Here is a 22,405-nt window from a genome sequence, read left to right as displayed (position 1 = left end):
GCCCTCGCGCCCCTCCGGTGCCGCCGCGCGCGCGATGAACTGGCTGTTCCCGCTCGCCAAGGGCGGCGCCGCCCCCGCCGCGCCGCCCGCGCGCACCGGCCTTCAGCAGCAGCGGCAGCGCCAGGTCGAGTCCCTGCGCGCCGCGCACGCCTCGTGAGTGGCCGCGGCGGGCGCGGGGGCAGGGGCGGGGGCGGGAGGGCCGCACTGTGCCGCCCGTCCCGGGGCCGCGGTGGGGCCGCGCTGTGTCGGGAGGGTGTCGTGCGTCCCTGTGCGCACACACGGGGACCCGGCTGCGCCCCGTCCCCTCCCCCTGAGGCCTGGCTGGGTCCTCGCGGCCGTGTGGGTAAACAGGGCACCCGAGCCGGCGGCGCTGCAGCCCGGACCGGCCCAACCCCGCGCTGTCCCGGGGCCGAAGGGTCCCGCAGGGCGGGAGTGCGGTGCCGCGGGGTCCTCGCCGGAGGACAGTGGGATGTGGGCCCCCGTCTGGGAAGAAGAATTTGGAAACTGAAAGTCAAATAGGCTGTCGGGGAGGCGTCCCCGCTGGCTTTGGTGTCGCCTGGCCGGGTGATCGGGCGCAGGTCGCCGTGCCTGATTTCACCGGAAAGCCTGCTAATGGGTTGTAATGTCTTCAAAGAGATGCGACTACGTGTTGGGATAAAGCCTCTCTGGAAGCTGCTTGTAATAGTGTAGTTCATTAAAAGTTGAGACTAAAACACAGAGCACCAAGGAGTTGTGTCTCACAGTGGCCTGCCAGTAGTGGCGCAGCAATCCTGCTGACTTTACAAACTATTTTTTCTGGTCTTGAGTGCTACTTGCTAAAAATTGGCTGCCCTTTAAGAACTGGTTTTGTTTAGATGGTCAGAAGAGGCCAGTTGTTTTTATTCCTGTTCAACATCCACAATTTTTAAAGCAAAATGCTTTACTTTGTCCTGAGGTTCTCCGTCTTGGCAGTATGCTGCCCTGTTTTGCCTAGTCTTTTAAAACTCCTCACATTTTAAAAGGAGGTGTGCATTTCATACATTTGAAGTTATATTTACAGTGAAGTAAGCATTCTACAGACATGCATCTTCCTAGGATTTCTGTAGAACTGGAATGCTAGATGCCTCCACAATAATTCAGGAAAAGGACAGAGAATGTTTCCTGTCACATCAGACTGTCTCTAGGAGTGCAAAAGATGCTTACTACATTTCCAAGTTCAGTAAGTGTAGATCAGTTTTTGAATTACCACACAGGAGGCATAAATATGACAGTATTCTAAGTATTCTTGCTTGCATAAACTTAAGTCTCTTCAGAGCCAATTTCACAAATATTTTTGAGACAGTTCACTTTTCTAAGGAACTGCCCCTGTGGGCATGCAGGAGCTTAGTTAACTGACAAGTTTTTGTTGGGCTGGCCTTACTTGGCTTTTTGTTTATACTGCTTTTTTTTAATCTGGCAGTGAGATGAGCTCATCCTGAATTAAGTTCCCCAAAAAGGTGGTCAGTTTTTGTCAGTCTGCTTGCTGAACTGGTTTGCTACTGTTTGTGCAGGCACCAGCTCAAGCACAGGCGGAGAGGGAATGGATGCTGTAGCCAGGAATTGAGGTGGGGGGTAGGGGCATGGTAGCTGCCTGAACATCATTCATTTATGAGTATCCGTGTTGCTCCTCACCAAAATGCTCAAAGTTCTTGGTATGGTGTAGTTAACTAAGTTAGTCAAGTTTGGTTTGTGTTGTCTTAGGTCATAAAAACTCAGGCATGTGTGGTCTTAATTTCAGTAAACCAGCTAGCTTTCCTTAACACAGTCCCTCGCAGATTTGGAGCTTGAAATAAAACCTTTGTATTTGAAAAAGAGTTTTCTTATATTTGCTGTTGTTCTAGACAAAGTTAAGAATGCATCATTTTTCCAGTGTACTCATCCCACTTGGGGAAGGGGCAACTAAGGTTATTAGTTGAAGGTTTTTCCTAGGCAGAGTTATAACAATTTGAACAGTTCAGTGAGGTTCTGGTTTTCTTGGTCCTCGCTCCCTGTCGTCGTCTTCCTCCCCAGTTTCCATAGGTTGTGCACATGAGTGGAGCATAATTATATACCCTTCTCAAAAGGATTTTGCAGGAGGCTAATGAAAAGTCTGACAGATGATTACAGGGCAGGAATGTGCGTGAGAGATTCCTTCAGTTAAGAATGAGAAGGTGCAGATACTGGTGTGTGGTATAACACGGTAGAACCCTTGATTTGAATTCTGTGCTGAAGATATTTGATATTTTCTTCAAAAAGCATGTGATTTCACAGGGAAAGAGCACAATACTGAGTTCTCTATGAGAGGAATAAGATCAGGCTGCAGAAAGCAAGGTTCATAGCCAAGTTAGTGTCTTACTCCCTTTTGTTCCCCAAGCTCTTAAAGATGTAGTTTTAAATTCTATGCCCCGGTAGTGCTTTGGAAGAACACAAAACACTCCTAGCACTACTCTTAACACATCTTTGCAGGTAATGTGTTTTGGGTTTTTTGAGAAAGGACTTGTATGGAGTACACTCTGGCAGTGGATGGAGGAGCATTTCTGAAGTTGGATCAAAAGATGCTTTCTGGGAACACCATCTGCCATTATTTGCCACTGGAGCTGTGTTCCCTTCCCTGTATTAAGTGAGCCTTAGGTGACAGAGAAGAATATTATTAACCAGGTGCAAGCAGGAAAAATACATGGAAGAGCAATTAGTCTGCTTTTACAGTTTGTTTTGATTCAGGCATTATAAGATGAAGCTAATTTTCTGCCCTTCTATCTCTCTTACTCTCAGCTTAGATATGTTCATCCTGTCTAGAAATTCTGCTTCTGAGCTAAGTCTTCTCCACCTCCTCCACATTCTCTGGGATGCTGTCTTTCAAAACAGTCTTCCTGTGCATAGAAATTGTAGAATGCTTTGAGTATTGAAATCAACTCCCTATTAATGCAGCTAATTTCAAGGTTTTTCGCAGTAATTTAACCTGTTGCAGAAAAAACAAATTTGGATTCGGCCTTACCAGATCTTGTAAGGCGCATTGGTACTTTCAGGGGGTCTGGGTCTTGAGTGTCATTGGAGCTTTACATTGTTGCAAGTAGCTCTCCTCCAGATAATTCTTGAGAGTACTTGTGCAAGTGCATTGAGCTTGGTGCACATAGTGAAAACTACTGTTAAGTACTAGGCTAAAGTATTAAGGAAGAATGCCTAGTCTAATAAACATTCTACATATTGGTCTGAAGGCAGTGTTGCAGAGCAATACTTAGTTGTGAACCTCATATAATGCCTTGGCAAAGTAAATGTTTAATCAGATAAAATTAAAAATATTAAAAGCACTGATGTGTTGTCTTAAGTTAAGCCAGTAAGGGGAGAAAGATAAAAGATGGAGATTGTTGTCAGAAGAGTGAGTAGTGTGATTTCTCCTGCTATAGTTCCTTTGCTTGTGACCATGTATGAGGTTTAAAAGTTAAATCTAGTATTTTTTTGCTTTAATCTTAATATTCAATATAGAATGCTGAAGACTGTTAACTTATTCCAGCATTTTCAATTTTGTTCTTACAGGGCTTTTCAAAACCTAACTGTGTACAAATGTCTTAGGTCGTGCTTGTTTCTTTTAGACTTTTAGCTGTTATGTTGACCATGAAATGGATGCTAACAATTTCTTCTTTGACAGCATTGCAGAAATCCAGAAAGATGTGGAATATCGACTGCCATTCACTGTAAACAACTTGACAATTAATATTAACATGTAAGTAGAGTGAGCTGTGTCTATGCACATCTTGAAAATTGAAATTGTTCTAAAAGAAAAAAAAAGCAGTAATAGAATATAAATGGCTTCCAGCACATAATTAATTTCAGGAACCATAACCTGGATTTGTATTAGTGGTTATAGTGATCTGAGTGAAACCGGTTCTGTACAAGATACAGATGTTCACCTGAGAGCAAAATCATATTTTGCTGTGCTCAGTTCCTAAGATAGCTGTGTGATTTCAGTTGAAGGTAGCTAGGGGAAAATGCTTGAGGGTTTCTGATAACTTTGATTCCCTACCACTGAAAATAAACTGGATTGGTAACTTACTGGTCTGCTGTAACTCCAGACTCTTACCCTGGTGAAGCTTCTGGATTATAACTTAAGTGATTTATTGGAATATTTCCTGTGAATTTCCTTTGGGGGGATGCTTTTGGTCTGGCAAATATTGATAGTATTCTGTTTGCAAGTCTTTTATTACTTTGGCCTGCTGAGTTGGCCTGATATTCTTACAGGTTATGCTGCACTGTATTTGTAGTAATAACATTTGTAGTCAAAAATGTTCTTGTTATGCTACAGCTTCTTTGTTGTACCTCAGTCGGTCAGAGCATGGTGCTCTTAAGTGCATGGTGCCTGTATGGGCCATGCACTTAAGAGCTGGACTCAGTGATCCTTGTGGGTCCCTTTCAACTCAGAATATTCTGTGATAATTGCTCCTTTGTTATACTACAATTTTGCCCAGTAAATGCTCTCTTCAGTTTTGTGGAAGTCTGGTATTCCAGTCTGTTGGACTTCTAATTTTGTAACTGAATAATGCTTTTATGTGCTTCATTCATTGTGAACTTCTCCATAACTGTTCTCATAGGAAAGTTTATGTAATTAAAGTACTTTTTCTTTTCATAAGAAGCCTTCTTATGCAAACTTTATCATGGGATGTCACGGTAGTAATAATTATTCTTGTATTTGCAGTTTGCTTCCACCTCAATTTCCTCAGGAAAAGCCAGTCATCAGTGTTTTCCCACCTGTGAGACATCATTTAATGGACAAGCAGGGAGTATATGTGACCAGTCCATTAATAAGTAATGTATGTATAATTTGTAGCTTCACACAGATCTACTGTTAATAGCAATTTTAATAAATGTCACACTAGATTATTGTTAATCCTCCTGGTAAAAAAGATTAGTATAGATCCTAATCTCTTTCAAACTGTATTTAGGGGGCCTGAAAACAAAAATTCAGAAGTGTTCAGTATACTCCTAGTTACTCTTACTGATATCATTACTGACTTGAGTATTCCATATATCTAAAACTGTTTTAAGTTATGAAGGCTTAGAAAGTTACTAACACTTCTTTTTTTGTTGTTACTATTAATTGCACAGTTCCTCCAACTACTTTCCAGTGTATTCCAAATAAAGGAGAGGGATGCTTTAAGATGGTTTTGTAACGTAGTTCTTTCTGGCCTAATCCTATTAGAATGGCATCAAGGTTTTAGCTCAAATATTCAGGATTTTAATATGCTGTTCTTTTTGTCAACAAGAATGTGCTAGTTTTTTGGAGTGAATCGAGGTTCTGACTCTGTCAGAATGCAGTTAATGCGTTTGTCTTCAGATATTTTTATTTTTTTTCCTCTTCTGTTATTTTCACAAATGTAACTTGGTAACTAAAGTGGGGTTTTTTGGTTGTTCAATAGAAATGTGGTACTTCATTGATTCTCCACTGATAATGGAACATACAAAAGACTTTTAGTTTCTGTTCAATTCTGGTGGCTTTATCGCTTTATTTGGAGCCTATATATACACAATTTGCATTAACTGGTATGTCTGAAATAGCTTTCCAGCACTGTCACATGGGTATAATAAACAATGAAGTTCAGCACATTTTGGAACTCTTGGATTCCAGACATAATTTTTCTTCTTCATTGGGTTTTGTTTTGTGTTTTTACCAGTTTACAATGCATTCAGATCTTGGAAAAATTATTCAAAGTTTACTGGATGAGTTTTGGAAGAATCCTCCAGTTCTAGCTCCTAGCTCAACATCATTTCCATAGTAAGTTATCTATAAACATAATAAACGGAACTATGTCTATTAATTTTTTTAAGAGACTAAACCAATTATAAGGAGCGCAGGGACAGGAGTAATGTAATGGATATATTGGAAGAATTAGATTCCCTGTCCTTGCAAAATTTCATATGCATGCTTGATGACCTGATTGTTTTGAGAAGGGACACTAGATTTCATCGGACTTACTGTATCAACATGCCTGATGTAACTTTATATCTGTTTTCTTGAAAAAGAAACTTTTACATTTTCATATGAAATCTGGAATTTGCCGTACCTCATGATCTGAGCAGTTGTGGTTTTTCATATTGTGTTCATAATCTCCCAGGCTTAGGGCAGTTTCTGTTGCACCATATGCAGCAGAAATTGTGTGATTTAAAGAATTGTATTAAGTACACAAAAGTGAACTGAGGTGTTCGAACTGCATCAGTACAATGGTAGTTCTCATGGTTTACAGTGATACACAGTTTAGATGCAGCTGCGGTTGTGAATTTAAAAAGAATCATTCATGTTATTTAGAAATAATTACATGTGTGTTGCCCAAGCTGTTAAATGCTATACCATAAATAAGAACTAATGTATGACATAGATGCTTTTCTCACAACTTTAGGATGGAAGCAATTTAAAATTATGCTCTCATAAATTTTTGAGAAGTAGTTTTCTCATAATTAAGAATGTAAGTGTGTATTTGGCTGCTCTACAAGAGTGTGGCTTAATGGAGTTCTATACTATATTGCAGTATAAGACAAAAAGACTTCCTATGTTGGAAGTAAATGAGAACAGAAAATACAAAGTTAGTTTATGGTCATTTGAAGATTCATTCTTACGTCTTATATGGGGTCTGGTAATTATAACTCAAATGATAAGAAACGTGCTTTAAGCAGTTGGTTGCTCATGGTTGTGGTTTTGTTTATTTTCAGCCTTTTCAACAAACCAGCTGGAATGCCTCCTTTTGCTCCTCAGGGGTTTCCATTTCTCCCTCCATACCCACCTCAAGAAACAAACAGAACAATGGCAGCCATGCCCGTTTCTGAATTAGTTTCTTCAAGCTACACTACAGACAAGCCTGCTGCTCCCTCCTATGGCTTGATTGCTGATCTGCCACTGCCTGTTCCGACAGCAGAAGCGGTGCTTCAGGTCTGTGTGCTGAGTTTTGCTGCTTAAGCTGTCAGACACTGGGTATAAGTTCCCTTGAGGACACATAGGGCATTGCTGTAAAACTCAAGGAAGCACCTGAGTGACTGCACTTCATTGTTTTGCTGGTGCTAGGAAAACAAAACTGTCATTTTGGCTTTGATGAAAAGTTTTTTAGAACTTGAAGTCAAGAGCAACAAGTTTGTCTGAGTTTCAATGAAACTAGTGTTATGCTAAAGATCTTTGATTCTTAGGGGGTTTTGTCTTGGAGCTGCACTCCCTCGTAGTGCAGCTGTAGCTGTATCTCCAACCACAGAAAATGTTTTTTTCTCTCTTTCCTGCTCAGAGCCTATTAGGTGAGGGCAATGTGCAATCTCAAGCCTTTATATGTAGAGTTTTATCTTGCATGTTTATATTCAAGCTCCCTATTGCTGATGAACTCTGGAAGGAATTCTATTTTTAATAAAACTTTGTATCTAAATGTTTAGTCTTTAATCAAATCATGTTTATAGAAACAAGTTTTCTTAGGCTTGGAAGGCACTTTTCTGGCTTTGTAGAGTTTAAGTTTTCTGCATTCTATGGAGACAACTGTTTTTTCCTTGTCTAAAACATTTCTTTTTTGAGGGATTATAGCTTTAAAAACCACATGAAAGAGATCAAAATGTCAATCTCCTTCTGTGTTCTCACTTCCTTGAGTTTTACGATTCCTGTGTATTTCCTCAGTCATCCAGCCGTTTTCAAATGAAGGACATGGCAAAACAGAATTATTTTCCTCCAAAACTGACTCGTGTTTTACGACATGCCACCCCAAACATCTTCAAGCGTTTTGTTGCATTGGTTGAGTTGTCTTCTGTTCAGAGACAAGTGCTACTGCTTCTTACTGCTTTTCCTGCTTTTCTTGTTGCTGGCAAATATTCATCTTCAGTTTTTGATTAATCGGGTTAAATATAAAGAAATTGCTCTTCAAAAGCTTACTAAGCATTTCTAAACTTTGATTCAGGTTGGCCAGAACGGATTTACATACAAGATGCCTGATGTCCCTGATACCTTTCCAGAGCTCTCAGAACTAAGGTAAATTTTCAGAAGGTAGCTGAACTTTACATAGTTACTAAAAGGCAATTATTGCTGGTCTGTATCTGATTTTTGTCAGAAGTCTGTACACATCACTGAAAGGGTTTTGTAGAAATGATGAATAGGAGAACTACCATATACCAAAATATTGGAGCCAGAAAATAATCCAGCCTTGTATACAAATGTGCTGCTTTAGGGTTTTGTTGGCGGGAACAGTACTTGATTCAACACCAGGAAAAAGAGTATTTATTTTTTTGTTTTCTAGCTATCGGTGTTTTGCTGTTTTCTGAGGCCTTGCCAGGGGCTTAGTTTCTAGTAATTCAATGAGCTTAACTTTTGAAGGAGAAAATAGGACAGCTTGAGGCTGGTTCACAAAGTACATTCTCTTAAACTCCAAAGGACCGTAGTGCAAGGTAAACGGTGAACTGTTTTGTGGGCAGCTCAGCATGTTCAGGGGGGCCTGGGTGAGACAAATCCAGGTGGTAAGTGTGCCAGCTGTGCCAGTGCAAATCACTGCTACATGTAAATACTTTTTACACATACTACACAAATACTTTCATCACCTTGTCATTATTCAAACAAACTGTATTAGTTATTATTCCCAGCAGCTTGCTCAGATCTAATGAGACAGCTTCCTAGGTCAGTTATGTGGGGTAGAATAGGTTACAATTCACTATTAACTCCTTCAGATCTCACATCTTTCTGGTGGTGTCATAGTTAAGCAATTGAAAACTCTGTCCTCTCAACTGGGGTGGTTTTTTTCTTTTCTTTTGACACCTTCCAAAGAGCCTGTTTAGTTTAGCTGGACTGAGCTGTAAGTTCTAGCAGCATCCTTATTACGTAACAGCAAGTTAAGATTTTTGCAGGGAAGTGTAATTTGTTTGTTTAAACAAAACATTTTAATCAGGCCTGGTCCTTTCATGAAGACTGGATTGAAATGCCGTAATTCTTCTGTTGGTAGCTGAGTTGAATGACAATGATATTGAAGCTGTTCTGAATAGTTCTGTTCGTATACGTGGTGAGGTTTTGGTAGCTGGGGGGCTTTTTGAGTGGCCTTTGTGAGAAAGCGTCAGGAGCTGCCCCTGTGCCAGGCACAGCTGGTTTGGCAGCAAACACACTGCAGGATAGCTGTCTGTTAGTGAAGCAGGTACTGCCTCTGAAAGCATCTTAGAAAGAGCAGAGGCAGTGAGGATTGAGGGGAGGAATGGAAAAGCGTGATAGTCTGCAAATACCAAGGTCAGAGAAGAAGGGGGAGAAGGAGGTGCTCCAAGTGCCAGAGCAGTTACTTTTCTGCAGCCCACAGAAGTTTTGGAAAAGACCACAGTAGAACAGGTATTTTAAAAATGTACCCTGTAGCCGTGAGAGGATGTTGCTGATGTTGCTGGAGCAGTTATCCACACTGCAGTCCAGGAAAGACCCCATACTGGAGCAGGCAGATACATCCTGAAGGAAACTGCAGCCAGGTATTACCCAGACTGGAGTAGTCTCTCCTGCCCGGAACTGATTGCAATCTGTGGAGCAGGGGTAAAGTGTGAGAAGGAAGGAGAAGCAGAGATGAACTGTTAGGGACTGACTGCTAGACCTGCAATTCCCCCTTGCCCCAAGGAGCAGGAGGCAGGGGGAGGTAGTGGTGGGAATGAAGGAATGAACTTGAGCCTGAGGAAAAACGGAGCAAAGGGTTGTAGTTTTTGCCTTTCTTGCTCACCATCCAACTCTTACTGTAATTGACAATAAATTCAGTTAAATTTTTCCAAGTGTGTTTTGTGTGTGATTGTAATTGGTAAGTGACCTCACTGTTTTTATCTCAACCCCTGAAATTTTCCTCCATAGCCTGTTGAGGAGGAGGACTGGGAGAGCAGCTGGGTGGGCATCTGGCAGCTGGACACAGTCAACCCACTATAGTAGCATTATGGGAAGTAAGGCTTGAAATGGGAGATACTTTCTAACATGCTGCTTTTTAAATTCGCTGCTGCACATAGTAGAGCCCACAGTCCAGGAGAAATGGGAGAAGTAAGTTGTGGTCAAGTGTCGTATTCGTAAAGTCAAAAAAAAAACCCTTAAACTTTGGTAGAAATTAATTATTTTACATGTGGTTTTCTGTTAGATTTAAATCTACTTTCTTTCTGTTTGAATACAGTATATCACAGCTGACCAGTATGAATGAACAAGAGGAGGTGTTACTGGAACAGTTTGTGACTCTTCCACAACTGAAGCAAGTCATTACTGATAGAGATGAGTTAGTGAAAAGCATTGAAGAGTTGGCAAGTAAGCTGTCAAAATGTTAACATGTGTGACTGTGTTCTGTGAACTAAATCCTTTAAAAAAAAGTAGTAATGGTGATTTTATTTTCCAGAAAAAAACTTGTTGCTGGAGCCTAGTCTTGAGGCAAAAAGACAGATGGTGTTGGATAAAGTAAGTGAACAATAAAGTCATCTTGAGATATATTAGTGGTAATATCTAGGGTTTTTTCAAGGTGACAGTGTTCTTTTTCTTCTTCCTTCCAGTATGAGCAACTCACGCAAATGAAAGCAGCCTTTGAAAAAAAGATGCAAAGACAGCATGAACTTAGTGAGGTATAATTCCTATATGTCAACCTTTAAGAATATTTCGGTAAATCTGAACTTTTGATTTGCATCTTTAACCATTAAGAATATTCTTTTGGTTAAACTGATTTAATATGAAGTAGATTTAAGTATTTCATGCAGTATGAAAAAAATGGGATGATGTACCAAAAAGTTTAAAGCAAAACAATGGATTTTTTTGGCTGGGTTGTTGTTTTTTTTACTGCTACAATAGAAGCAAAGTTGGAAGAAAAGAGTGATGTTCATCTAGAGCTGTTTAGTACAATCCGGTCCAAACCAGTTTTAAGAATAGAATAATTTTTAAAGAAGACTTGTTCAATTAATGCTACTCATTTAACATAATGAGCTTGTAAAACTGTACCAGATGAAAGTGCTCAATAACTTCAGAAACATAAATTCTGCACTTCACTGGGCATGCTTACTTCGGGCAATATGTTGTATGTGCTGTCAAACCTTGCACATTCTACAGCACAAATAGGGTAAAGCTATTACTTCAGAAAGTATTGGGGGAGAATAATTTCTCGGTATGTTTACCAGGGTATTTATTAGAAGATGTAACTTATAATAAACCACTTTCTGCACTAAAATCTTCATAATTTGCAAGACTCATCACCTGAGAATGCAACAGTCCATTAAATTAGCATGCATAGTACCTGAATTTCAGAATGCCCACAAAATAACAAAAAAAAACCCCAAAAAGTTGCATGACAGCAAACCAAATGATTTCATAGATGATCTACATGTATTAGAGGTTTCCTCACTTGAAAATCAGAACAGTCGGACTCCTAATGCCTCCTTTGACTTTAAAGTGGGCAGAGGTAGTTGACATTGATAAACCTTCTATTTTTGGAAGAAACCACTTAAGAACAGGACATAATATCCCACTGCTGTATTCTTTTTTCTAAGTTAGATTTGCTGATTCAATTTAATGATGGATAGGAGGCTGAGAGTTGAGGAGTAGCGGCTGAATTTTTCTGCTTTTTTTCCCATATATGCTATAGCTTCATGTATTGATGTTTGCTGTGCACTATGTGGTATCTCCTGCTCTCTTTCCTTCAATTTTCCAGTATTTTTACTTGTACCGTGAGTGAATTTTAGTCATCTTTTATTAGAGCAAACTCTCCATATTTTGGACAAGATTAATTTAACAGGAAATTTTTGATTACATTCTGATTACATTTTACAGTACATAAGTAAAATATTTTTCATAGAGTAGATGAAGGTTAGGCCAAGCATCTAAAATCTCTAAGTACCTTAATTTTGCAGTTCTGGCTCTGTACAGACTCCTACTGGATGTGAATCATGTCCTGATTAACTGCCCAGACATATTAGAGAAAAAATAATGACATTGTATGCAATAAACAGAAGGAAGGTTTGAGGTTCATAAGAACAGAAAAATTAGTATACTGGTTTAGATTAGCAGCCCATCTACTTCTTCAGTAGGTGCTTTTTGCCTTCCTGTCTTCTTCTCCACAATCATTTCAAGGGTATTTAAAAGCTGAACAGTAAGTGCTTTTTTACCTTTTTATACTTTTCAGGTTCACAACTGATTTTCAAAAGTAGATCCTATTTATTGAAGACACTTGAAATGTTAGTTCTACTCAGAAATCATGCACTTGAGAACTTGTCAGATTTCCAGGCTGGATGCTTTCTACAGTGTAGGGTAAAAGTTGAAAAACTTTATTCATTTGTGTGAATGACTGTGTATCAAGACCTAAACTAGCAACACTTTTCTCACACTGAAGCTTTTCTAGTTTAACAAGCTATGCTGTTTCTTGGAGATGGAGCTTCATCTGGTTACTTAGGCTTTTACGTAGTAAATAGTGCTCTATACACACGTTCCATATTTATATAGTCATTTATCTTCTTGGAAATGTAAGTTTTAATGGACAGATTAATATTACGTTGGACTTCTTATTTTCTTAGAGTTGCAGTCCAAGTGCTCTGCAGGCCAGACTTAAAGTAGCTGCTCATGAAGCTGAAGAGGAGTCTGACACTATTGCAGAAGACTTCTTGGAAGGCAAAACAGAGATAGATGACTTTCTTAATAGTTTCATGGAAAAGAGAACGGTATGTAATATACAGATAGTTCTAATCCAAGACATATACAACACACAGGGAATAAGTTTAGGCCTTTTTTTTCAAGAGTTTGAGCAGTCCTGTAATTCAGAACAGTGCTTTAGTGAGCTTTGACAGAAGGAAAAAATATCCTTAAATGGCTTCAGTCTATTTAGACTATAATCTGTATGCTAAAGGCACATATTTTTAAGACAGGAGTGCAAAGGTCTCCTGTGTTAGACCTTATTCATGTGTTGTTGCAGATATTTTTGTGCCAGTTTCTTCTATATCTTGGATAGATACAGGGGAAGATAGCCACATGCTAAATTTCAAATTTGGAATGTTGACATAAACTGACATGTTGCATTAAACAACCTTCCTACATTAAAACAATGTTTTATTTATGAAACTTCTTAAACAAATTCTGTTGATGGCTATCATCAAATAAGTAACTGAGGTTCAAAACCTACCATTCTTGCTCATGCTGTGACAAAACTTGCCGAGTAGTCTGCCTTTCTTTAAAGATGTCCAATAAATGCATTTTATTACATTGGAAACAATCCTCTTGTAAGCACTTTTGGATGGAATAATGTTATCAATATAGACTGTTTTTCAGCCCGAAGCTTGGAAGGGAGGTAGGTCAGGCGGGTTTTCTTTTTTTAAATAGCCTGTAAAGTAGCTAAATCATTAAGGAGAAACTGCTGTATGCGTTATAAAAAATTGCATTTAGAATTCAGTCTTGTGTGTTTTGTTTCATAGCTCTGCCACTGCAGACGAGCCAAAGAGGAAAAACTTCAACAGGCAATAGCAATGCACAGCCAATTTCATGCTCCGCTATAGGTACACTTCATTTTTTAAACAATTTACCTTATTGTTACACACTTGGTAACGGCAAATGGATTTGTTACAGTGCTTAGTGTTCTAATAACACTTTCTGTGGAAATCAAGTATGTCCTGCATCTGTTGTTACTTGTATTTAAAACATAACTTCTGGAGAAATTAAGATATCTAATTATGGAAACTTGTCTTTACAGATTTCCTGCAAACTACACCTGCCAAGAGAACGAATGAAAAACTCAATAAAGCACACTTTTTAATAACTATTATTTGCAAATAAGCATTTCATCTTACCTGGTTGTATTTATAGAAGAGATTGTATACAGAGTTGGGATGGTTTTTGTACAAATTAGAATGTCTCTTTATATTCTCATTGTACTCAAGAATCCTTCTATTGCAATCTTTGCATTAATTTCTTGTATTTATTGTTCATAGTTACAATATTTAAGTTCCCTGCTGCTATACTCCATTATTCAGAGATTAAATATCTAAACATGTAATTTTGACTAGCTTTTTACATTTTTATAAAAACATAATTCATACCTTTTGTATTTTGAACTTTAACCATAGATTTGGCTTAATCTGTGGAAAACTTTAAGTGTTGATAGGACTTTGGAAACTAAAAAAGTTCTTAATGGAGATTGTCAGTGGATTCACAACCTGTTTTTTCTTGAAGCCAAATTAAAGAACAAGTTTTTTTACTTCTAAGTAATAACAGAAAACTAAGTGTAGCTTGTATTGTGTTTTGGATAAGTAGATTGGGGATTAAGCAAAGGATGTGTTGGAAAAAATTATATTGGAATCAGAATAAATGATCTGTGCGTAGATTTGGTATGTTGCTTAGTAGCACTGATGCACTGATTTGCAAGAGTGGTTTGGTACCTACCACTAATTAAACACAATTTTCATCTAACAATTTCATTTTTTTGTTGTTGTTCATAAAGGAATAATAATCAGGTCACTTTCCTGTTTCTGTTCTATGCAATATAAATAGTTCATCATGCAAGGAACTCAGAAGTACTTTACAAAGACTAGTTCTGAAGTTCTTTGGAAAATAGCAATTATTTTTTCCTAATTTTAAGAAACAAAGAAACTAATTTGGTTGGAGTTGCATAGTGTCGTATGGTAAGGCAAGTGATCGAATTTGAAAGTGAGACTTAATTCTGCACTGTAATCAATGAATCTTGCCTATGGTAAGATGACAGTCTTAGGATGGGGGTATATCTGGTGAGAATGGATAGGACCAAAAGCAATATTCTGTAGGAGAAAAATACAGCCCCTAAATACATGCATGTATTTTCTCTCTTGCTATTGCAAGAAGACACATTCTTTTTCTTAACCTTCTCAATGCATTAGGTTTTCATGGAGACAGTAAAGAACAAAGGAGGAGGAGTAGAAGGAATTGTACTGTTGGGAGAGTTAAATAGGATTAGGTGCTGATTAAGTAATGTATCAGAAATCCTGCTTCTTTCTTGTCAGGAAGCAGTCTGGAGATAAACCTCTTAGCTGAGACTCTACCTCTATGTTACCTAGATAGGATCACAGAACATGGCAGGTTCAAGTCTCAAACTACAGCACAAGCACAGTCCAAACATGTACTTTTCCATGTCACTGATCTTCAGTCCTAAACTTGATACTCTTCCAGCAAAATGTGGTATTTCTTCTGAATGGAGAAAAGTGAGTAAGGAAAATCACGTAAGTGCAAGAAGTCTGTTCCACAGGTTAGTGGGTCTTCAGTCTCAGCCCTGCCATTCGTTACAGTTGTGTGGTTGTCCTAAGATGTTGCTTTTCAGGGTGAGTAAACTATTCACTGGTATTTTATAGGACTTATTTTAAAGCTGATCCAAATTCTGAGATTAGATGTCCCAAGAAAATAGATCTGTGGTCCAAATCAAAGACACTTAGGTGTCTGAAAAAAAACCAACACTTTATAAGTGGAATGGTTAAGCAATAATTTTAGAGGATCTTATTCCAAAAAATGTGCTGTTTGTATTTTGACATAGCACTTCTGCTGATGTGCTAACTAAAGCCTTAGATTATGTAGGATTCAAGTGATTCTGAACTTGGGTTTATGAGTAGTGTGATTTCTGCAGCTGTGGAGAAGAGTTAGATGTACGTTACCACTGTTATATTCTTGGCAAAATCCCGTCTATTTTTGTGCTGAGTTGTTGTTTCTGATCTCTTTCTGAGGATCTAAAGACTCAGGACTAAAGACAATTCTGTATGAAGCTGTTGTTGTTTCTTCCTTGTGAACAGAGAAAGGAATGGATGACCAGACATCTGGTGTTCTTGCTATATTGGGCTAGTATCTTCTTTATACATTTTATAACAGCATGGAAGGACAGGCTTCTGTTCTCATCTGCCAGGTATTATGATGCTCTACTGTCACTGAACTCTTTAGCCAGGTCACCTTCAGGGGATTTACTAGTACAAGTTCTGGACACTTCAGCTTTTCCTCTTATGTCAGCTTTCCTCTTACTTTTATGAGCAAATTTCTAAATTGGGAACTTCTCCATGGAGTCCTTCTGGTGGTAATGGAGTAGAATCTACAAGAAAATGTCAGTGTTCAATATAAGTTCAGTGTTTGTTGTTCAGGGATTTGAAAGTTAAGTTCTCTCCCTTTCTGTTCTCTGATATCATTGTTCCTATTCTTTGGATTTTTTCCCTTATTTTTAGCCACTGCAGTCACAAACCCATCCTCTAGAAAAGAAGCACAGAAGTCTCTGTATTCAATGATGATGTATACTGGATTAGCTGCAGGAATCCTGTCACATCCAAGAATGTCCAGCCTGTTTCTGGTCTTTAAGGGCCAACCTGCTGCTGGTTGGGGTAGTTTTCGAGGGGTTTTTTTTGTTGTTTTGTTTCTCTTTTCTTTTAGTCCTACACTGGTTGTGCCTTTCATGGTCTACTTTCACCAGAAGCCTAGGTAGAACACTGGTAACACTGTCAGGGTTTTTTGCTTCTAGCGTGCTGGTAAGCTCACTGTTAAGCATATTCTTTACCTTATTTTGCCAAAACACGGAGTGTAGGTGTAAATCCAGCTTTAAGCAATTCCCCCCATAAAGTGTAAGAGAATGGCAGCTGCTGTTAGATGCATATTTTAAAGGTTTTTGAAATATGTCAAGTGAACTTTTAAGCAATCTGGAATAACAGGCTATGTACAATGACTTGTTTCTTGGGAGCCTTGCACAATGTCATGCTCAGGTGTTCTCCCAATGGGAAAGTCAACTCAGTGAACAAGAAATACAAGAGTTAGGAGATGGCTCATCTCTGATGTTGCAGTAGTTTGAGGGGGAGTGTACTTTCTGTGTTGTAACTGCTAATTGAGTCTGGGGTTTGCCTAATTTTAATACCTGATCTTACTGCTAGATCACAGAATCTAGCCACGTTGGAAGGGTCTACACTAGGTCATTCAGTCCAACCTCCCTGCTCAAGCAGGGTCATCCTAGAGCACAGGGCACAGGATTGTGTCCAGATGGTTCTTGAATATCTCCAGTGAGGGAGACTCCACAACCTCTCTGGGCAATCTGTTCCAGTGCTCAGTCACCCACGCAGTAAAGAACTTCCTCATATTCAGGTGGAACTTCCTGGGTGTCAGTCTCTGCCATTTGCCTCTTGTGGTATTGTTCAGCACCACCAAGAAAAGCCTGGCTCCAACCTCTTGACACCCTTTCTTCAGGTACTTACAGACATTGATGGGGTCCCCTCTCAGTCTTTGCCAGACTAAACAGTCCCAGCTCCCTCAGCCTATTCTCAGTAAGTGAGGTGTTCCACTCATCTTTGTTGCCCTCTGCTGGACCCACTCCAGGAGTTCCATGTCTTCCTTGTACTGATGAACCCAGAACTATTCTTCTCCAGGTGCAGGACCCTGCATTTGCCTTAGTTGAATTTCAGAATGTTCTCTGCCCATCCCTCCAGTCTGTTGAGATCCTTCTGAAGGGCTGCACAGCACTCTGGGATGTTGGCTGCTCCTTCCAGCTTTGTGTCATCAGTGAACTTGCTGAGGAGGCACTATGCCAGCCACCACCACAGACAAGAGACTATGATAAAGTCAGTTCTAAGCAGTATGTTCTATAATTCTGTTGTTTGCTCTTGACATATTCTGGCAGCTTTGCCACTTAGGACCTGGACCGAATGTGGAAGTTAGAAATCTTACAGTTTTATACTTGTCCAAGTTCTAACTACTTCCTTCAAAGACTAGGATAAATCTTTATAAAATAGAGATTTAAGAGACCTTCAGGTAAAACTCAGTTAAAACTCTGTCAACAAAGTCAGCTATCACAGCCTTAATTATTCTGAACAGTAAGTACTGTAATGTGTTAAACTTACAAATAAAGGGTTTCGGATTTTAATATATCTTGTAGTTGTCTAACTTACAGTTGGGTACTGCAGGACTTTTTGAGTGGATACAGAATTGTGTTGGAAGTGGATGCAGTACAATACTCAAGGACAAACTTTTTATCTTCATGTGCAGTGGTTTGAGCCTTTCCTGTTTAACCATTTCAACAGCAGTAATTCTTGGATCTGCCTTCACTAGAATGGGCTTTAAAAACCTGTATTGCATCTCTGGCTTACGTAAATGCCTTGTTTTAGTCAGATATCTTGTAGACATGACACTTCTATGCAGTAATAAGCTATGAAGAGAGCCTATATTTAAATAATAAGGGAATACCTCAACATAAAGAACTGTGTTCTTTAGTCTTCCGAAAGGGAATAAATTCATCTGAATAACCTTAGCAACAGACTTAGTTCCTTGCCTGAATTCAGTCATGATTCTGGTGGACCTATAAGGTTTCGTTAGCTTCTTTACAGAATGATTTATGTTTAAAAATGAGTACATTTTGTTTTAAGACTTAACATGATTTGATTTGCTGGTTTCAGGTGCTTTACTGGCAATTTGAATAATATAAGTAAATTTAAATGTTTATTTTATCTTCTTATCACTGCAGTCTGGCACCTCTCTGAATTCAGGGTCTGCAGTACACTTGGCTTTAGATCTTCGGCATATTTTTCATGTGTCTTAGTACGGCCAAAAGTTGACCTTATGACCATAAACTCACCCAGCACATGTTCCTCCCTTCCCAAATGAATTGTCAGTGACTTACCTGTCCTTGGAGGATTTTTCGGTCACTGTGATGATGACTTGTCTCTGCGCTGTTACAGAGTGTAAGGGTGACCAGCCGACTTAAAAGCTGCACTCAGCCTTCAGCCTGCACCCAGAAGCAGCCCCTGGCCTTGGCTCTGTTTGTGATCTACTTGAGAACTCTTGCGTGCAGATCAGGGCAGTGTCCATACAAAAGCATCAAGTTAGCTGGTCAACAGTGATGACACTCTTATCTTCATTGCAAAGGCTATCCCCGCTTTGTTGCTGGGGTTTAATTGTTACTGGTTTGTGTCATTAAACATCTTTCCTGCTGTGAACCTGTGCCCTGGCTTGCCTCTGTCTTCAAAGAACATGGTTCTCTACCTTACTTGCTGATTTTACAAACAGCTTTCCTTCCCTGCCTTCTTCCTTTTACTTTTTGTTTTTCTCTTTTTATTTTTTAATGATACCATGTTGTTGTGCCCTCCAACTACTTAATTTTATTTCTTAGCTTTTTAGAATCCATTACCAGTTTATCACATTTGTGTCTTGTCTAGAGTTACCAATAAAAGCAGCTGGCAAATAGTTTTCCTTCTCTGCTTCAGATGGTGATCTTCTATAAAGAAGACTTCAGCTGTTTGATCCCATCGCCTTCAGTGTCCCTTAGGCGCACATTTTCATACTAAAGAGCAGCCTTTCCAGCAATTCAGTTACATTCATCTGTGTCCTGTTTCAAATTACAGTGGGCTTATTGCAGTGGGCCAAATTTGCAAAGATTTGCAGCAAGGCTACAAGAAACCAATGTAGTTAATAGTGAAGTCTTTTCATCTTTTTTTTGCACTGCCTAAAAAAAAAGAAATACAGGGGTATAACATGGTCCCGTATAATTAACACAATTGACAAGATTCTCCATTTTCTTAGTTACCAGTTGTAGATTATTCTACAACTGAAACTACTGGATTCAAGTGTCAGAGTAGGGAAGATAAAAGAATCCCTTAATGTCAATGACAAAGTGAATCTAGAGTAAATGAAGAACTCTATTACAAAAATTGGGAAAGCAAACCTCTGTTTCATTCTCTGGCGTGAAATAACATTACATAACACCTAAGTGTTTATTTGAAGGTGTTTCTCATTAACCTGATAATGCCACAAATACATGCAGTACAATGAAAGCAGTAGTAGTTAATGCAAAATTCCAAGGACTGAAAGACACATCACAGAGGGCTGCTAAGTGAAGGCTTAATAAAGAAACTGTTAATATGTTAATATTTTAGTGTAAAGCTAGTTACAAGGAGTTGCATAAGCAACACAAAGACAGTGCTTTGAATCTGTATATCTTGCTCTTCTGAATTTATTTCTAGACATGTCTAGTAGAACACAGTATCATCGTATACAATTTTACATTTTAAACGTACAATAACATTGCCCATTTTCAAACTGATTTTTAGGCAGAATATTTGTGTGTTTTGTTTTCATTGCTGACTTTGCAGCATATTTCTTTAGTTTGAGAAAATCCATTCAAAGTTTCATTTAATGCCATGAAGTTTGCAGGCTATGTTTAAAATACAAAACATTTTTTAAAGTGCAGTTAAAATCAGGGCTTTCATTGATTAAAAATTCATAAAGATTAAAAACCAGAAGGATAGATTCTCAACGGAATATAATTTGTAGTTGTATTTATTTGAATTGAGCAATAGTGAGTTATCAAATTGAGGATCTGGCCTTTCCAATATAATGTTAAGAGAAACTTTGCTCTTAACATTATTTGTTCAAAGACAGCAGCTCCCTTTAGAAGATAGTAATAATACTGAAGTTTACCAATTCACTTTTAATAACGTTCACAGAACAAAATGAAAAGCCATTTCAGAAAAGCACACTGAATAATAAAATCTAAGGATTCTAAATTGAGGTATATAATACAGTTCTGCCTGTAAGTCTGTACTTGAAGGAGTAGTGTGAAATGCAATCAAAGTAAACTTATATTACTACTGCTTTGCTCTACTAGAGTTCAGTGCTGCATTGTCTCCAAGCAGGTAAAAGCAGCCATATGATTATATTTTTAACTGCTGGCTTTAACTAAAATTAAAAAAACAAACAAACAAAACCAACAACAACAAAAAAACAAACCTGAGTGAGTTCTAGCCTAATATGGCCACCTTTTTAGTGAGTTTCAAGACATTCCACATTTTGAACATTTTTCAGTTGTTTACTTCTGAACTGCTGATTATGAAAACTATTGCTCCTATTTTTAAAAATACAAGAGTTCTTAAATGAGATTAAACTTTCTGGTGCTTCAGTCCTTTTCTTAAATTAGTATTGCCATGCTCTGTTCAGGTTGGCAAATACTAAAAGGGAAATTTTGTGTGAGGATAAAAAACACCAGTTGGTTGTTTATTCTGAACAACAAAATTTGGAAAAAATATTCTTTATAACAGTTCCTTTATGGACATAGCTTTCCTTTACTTACAAATTCAGAGTGATGTTTTCATGAGTGATTTCTGTAAGTGATTTTATATTCCCTTGTCTCTCCACTGTATCTGTACCTCACTCCCACTCAAACATTTTCAAGTAGGAATCAAAATAGGCTGAAGAATTTGGGATTTTGTCACCTTTAAAATTTTACCTTTATATCTTATGTAGGTGGTTTGGAACAAGGGTAAGACAGAAACAAACTTGGTAACAAAACATAAAGAGGCAAGAGTAAACGGCCTCATGTACCTTTTGCTACAAAGGGGTGTTTTAGCAAAAAGGCTGTGTGAGTATTGTTATATTCTTTGAAGTTTTGGTCCCAGAAACTACTGAACTTTCAACATTGGTTGAGAATTGAGTACAAATGGGATGCATTCAGATGCAGCAGCAGCAACTGCTTAGTAATGGATTTTTTTCAGGATCAAAGCTTCATTTGTCCCCTGAGGCAGTGTGTCCGTTTGTTAGTTTTTACTTTGCTGTAAAGGATTTTAGTAGGAGAATATGCAAAATAATTGTTCAAACCTCTTGTGAAGAAAAAAGCAAAGAATATAGGTAATATGTCTGAAGGCAAAGGAGCTCTACAAAAATAAGTTTTGACTGCTTCACCAGTAAGGCTAGCACTAGTGTATCTTCCGCCTTGTGTAAGAGAGTACTTTGGAATTTCACATCTTATGAAAAGAACTATTATCTTGTCCAGTAAATAATTATGGAAATGTACAAAGTAAGGAATAATTATGTACAGCATTGATAAAACAATCACATTGGCTCAATGAAATATGCCAGCAGATAATACCTTTTTTTAGCATTATGTCTTAAAATTAATAATATCTTGTTCTGCTTAGATCTTTACTTACACAATTGCACAGTTCCCTTTCTTTGGATTATTTCTTTAGGCCACAGACCACTTCCATTCTTAATCTGATGACAAGATGTCATTCCAGACTGTAAGACTCAACTTCATCTGGATCCTTGCTGCTGTGAAGGTATTTCAGCCCGCCAGAAATACGGCCTCATCAGAGTCCTTGCCACTGTCTTCACTAGGCAAGCAGCCCCCCCCACTTGGAGACCTACAGCTTAAGTCCTCCACACCAGACTCCTGATCACTGTTGGCTGAGAGGTCAGGATCAGAGCTTTTCAGGTTGTCCTGTGTCAAAATCAGGGCAGAATCTTCTTCATCCCCTTGTGAAGGGCTCCGGGATGGGAATGATTTCAGATCATTGCTATACTCTTGGGGAGTGTTAGCTAAGCTGTTGTTGGAAGTATACAGTCCAGTCTGTTTGCTTCGGTCTTGTTGCTTACTCTTGACTTTATTATCACCTGACTGTGATTTCTGGAGATTGGCCAATCTCTAAAATAAAGGAAACGGTATATATGACATGGACACATTTAGGGCCC

The 22,405-nt window shown here is 38.6% G+C and overlaps 2 protein-coding genes across 8 annotated transcripts in view; one reads left to right on the top strand and one right to left on the bottom strand.

The window, feature by feature from the left end:
* Nucleotides 1-6: 6 nt before the first annotated feature.
* VPS37A (VPS37A subunit of ESCRT-I) lies at nucleotides 7-22,395 on the top strand. Of its 3 annotated transcripts, none has more exons than XM_042053756.1 (12): nucleotides 7-153; nucleotides 3,644-3,718; nucleotides 4,688-4,802; nucleotides 5,664-5,764; nucleotides 6,697-6,913; nucleotides 7,911-7,981; nucleotides 10,119-10,246; nucleotides 10,335-10,393; nucleotides 10,486-10,554; nucleotides 12,490-12,633; nucleotides 13,381-13,461; nucleotides 21,904-22,395. In XM_042053756.1, exons 1-11 carry the CDS (start codon nucleotides 35-37, stop codon nucleotides 13,459-13,461), a joined length of 1,179 nt encoding a protein of 392 aa, XP_041909690.1. In that variant the 5' UTR covers nucleotides 7-34; the 3' UTR covers nucleotides 21,904-22,395. The 3 variants fall into 3 exon arrangements, with proteins under 3 accessions (XP_041909690.1, XP_041909689.1, XP_041909691.1); XM_042053755.1 differs by lacking the exon at nucleotides 21,904-22,395 and adding an exon at nucleotides 13,656-14,285; XM_042053757.1 differs by lacking the exons at nucleotides 12,490-12,633; nucleotides 13,381-13,461; nucleotides 21,904-22,395 and adding an exon at nucleotides 12,102-12,476.
* The window catches only part of MTMR7 (myotubularin related protein 7), a 43,360-nt gene continuing 40,545 nt past the window's right edge, over nucleotides 19,591-22,405 (bottom strand). For all 5 annotated transcript variants that reach the window (XM_042053751.1, XM_042053752.1, XM_042053754.1 and 2 more), the window contains one exon: nucleotides 19,591-22,358. In XM_042053751.1, the coding sequence (XP_041909685.1) occupies nucleotides 21,999-22,358 (360 nt within the window). In that variant the 3' untranslated portion in view covers nucleotides 19,591-21,998. The remainder of the gene's footprint in view (nucleotides 22,359-22,405) is intronic.

The sequence above is a fragment of the Corvus kubaryi genome, unplaced genomic scaffold (genome assembly GCF_017639235.1).
Source record: "Corvus kubaryi isolate FWS band 111438036 unplaced genomic scaffold, C.kubaryi_AGA036_p1.0 split1-131, whole genome shotgun sequence".
NCBI classification, from domain to species: domain Eukaryota; kingdom Metazoa; phylum Chordata; class Aves; order Passeriformes; family Corvidae; genus Corvus; species Corvus kubaryi.
The sequence above is the reverse complement of the archived record's forward strand: the minus strand, read 5'-3'. Positions and strand labels throughout refer to the sequence as shown.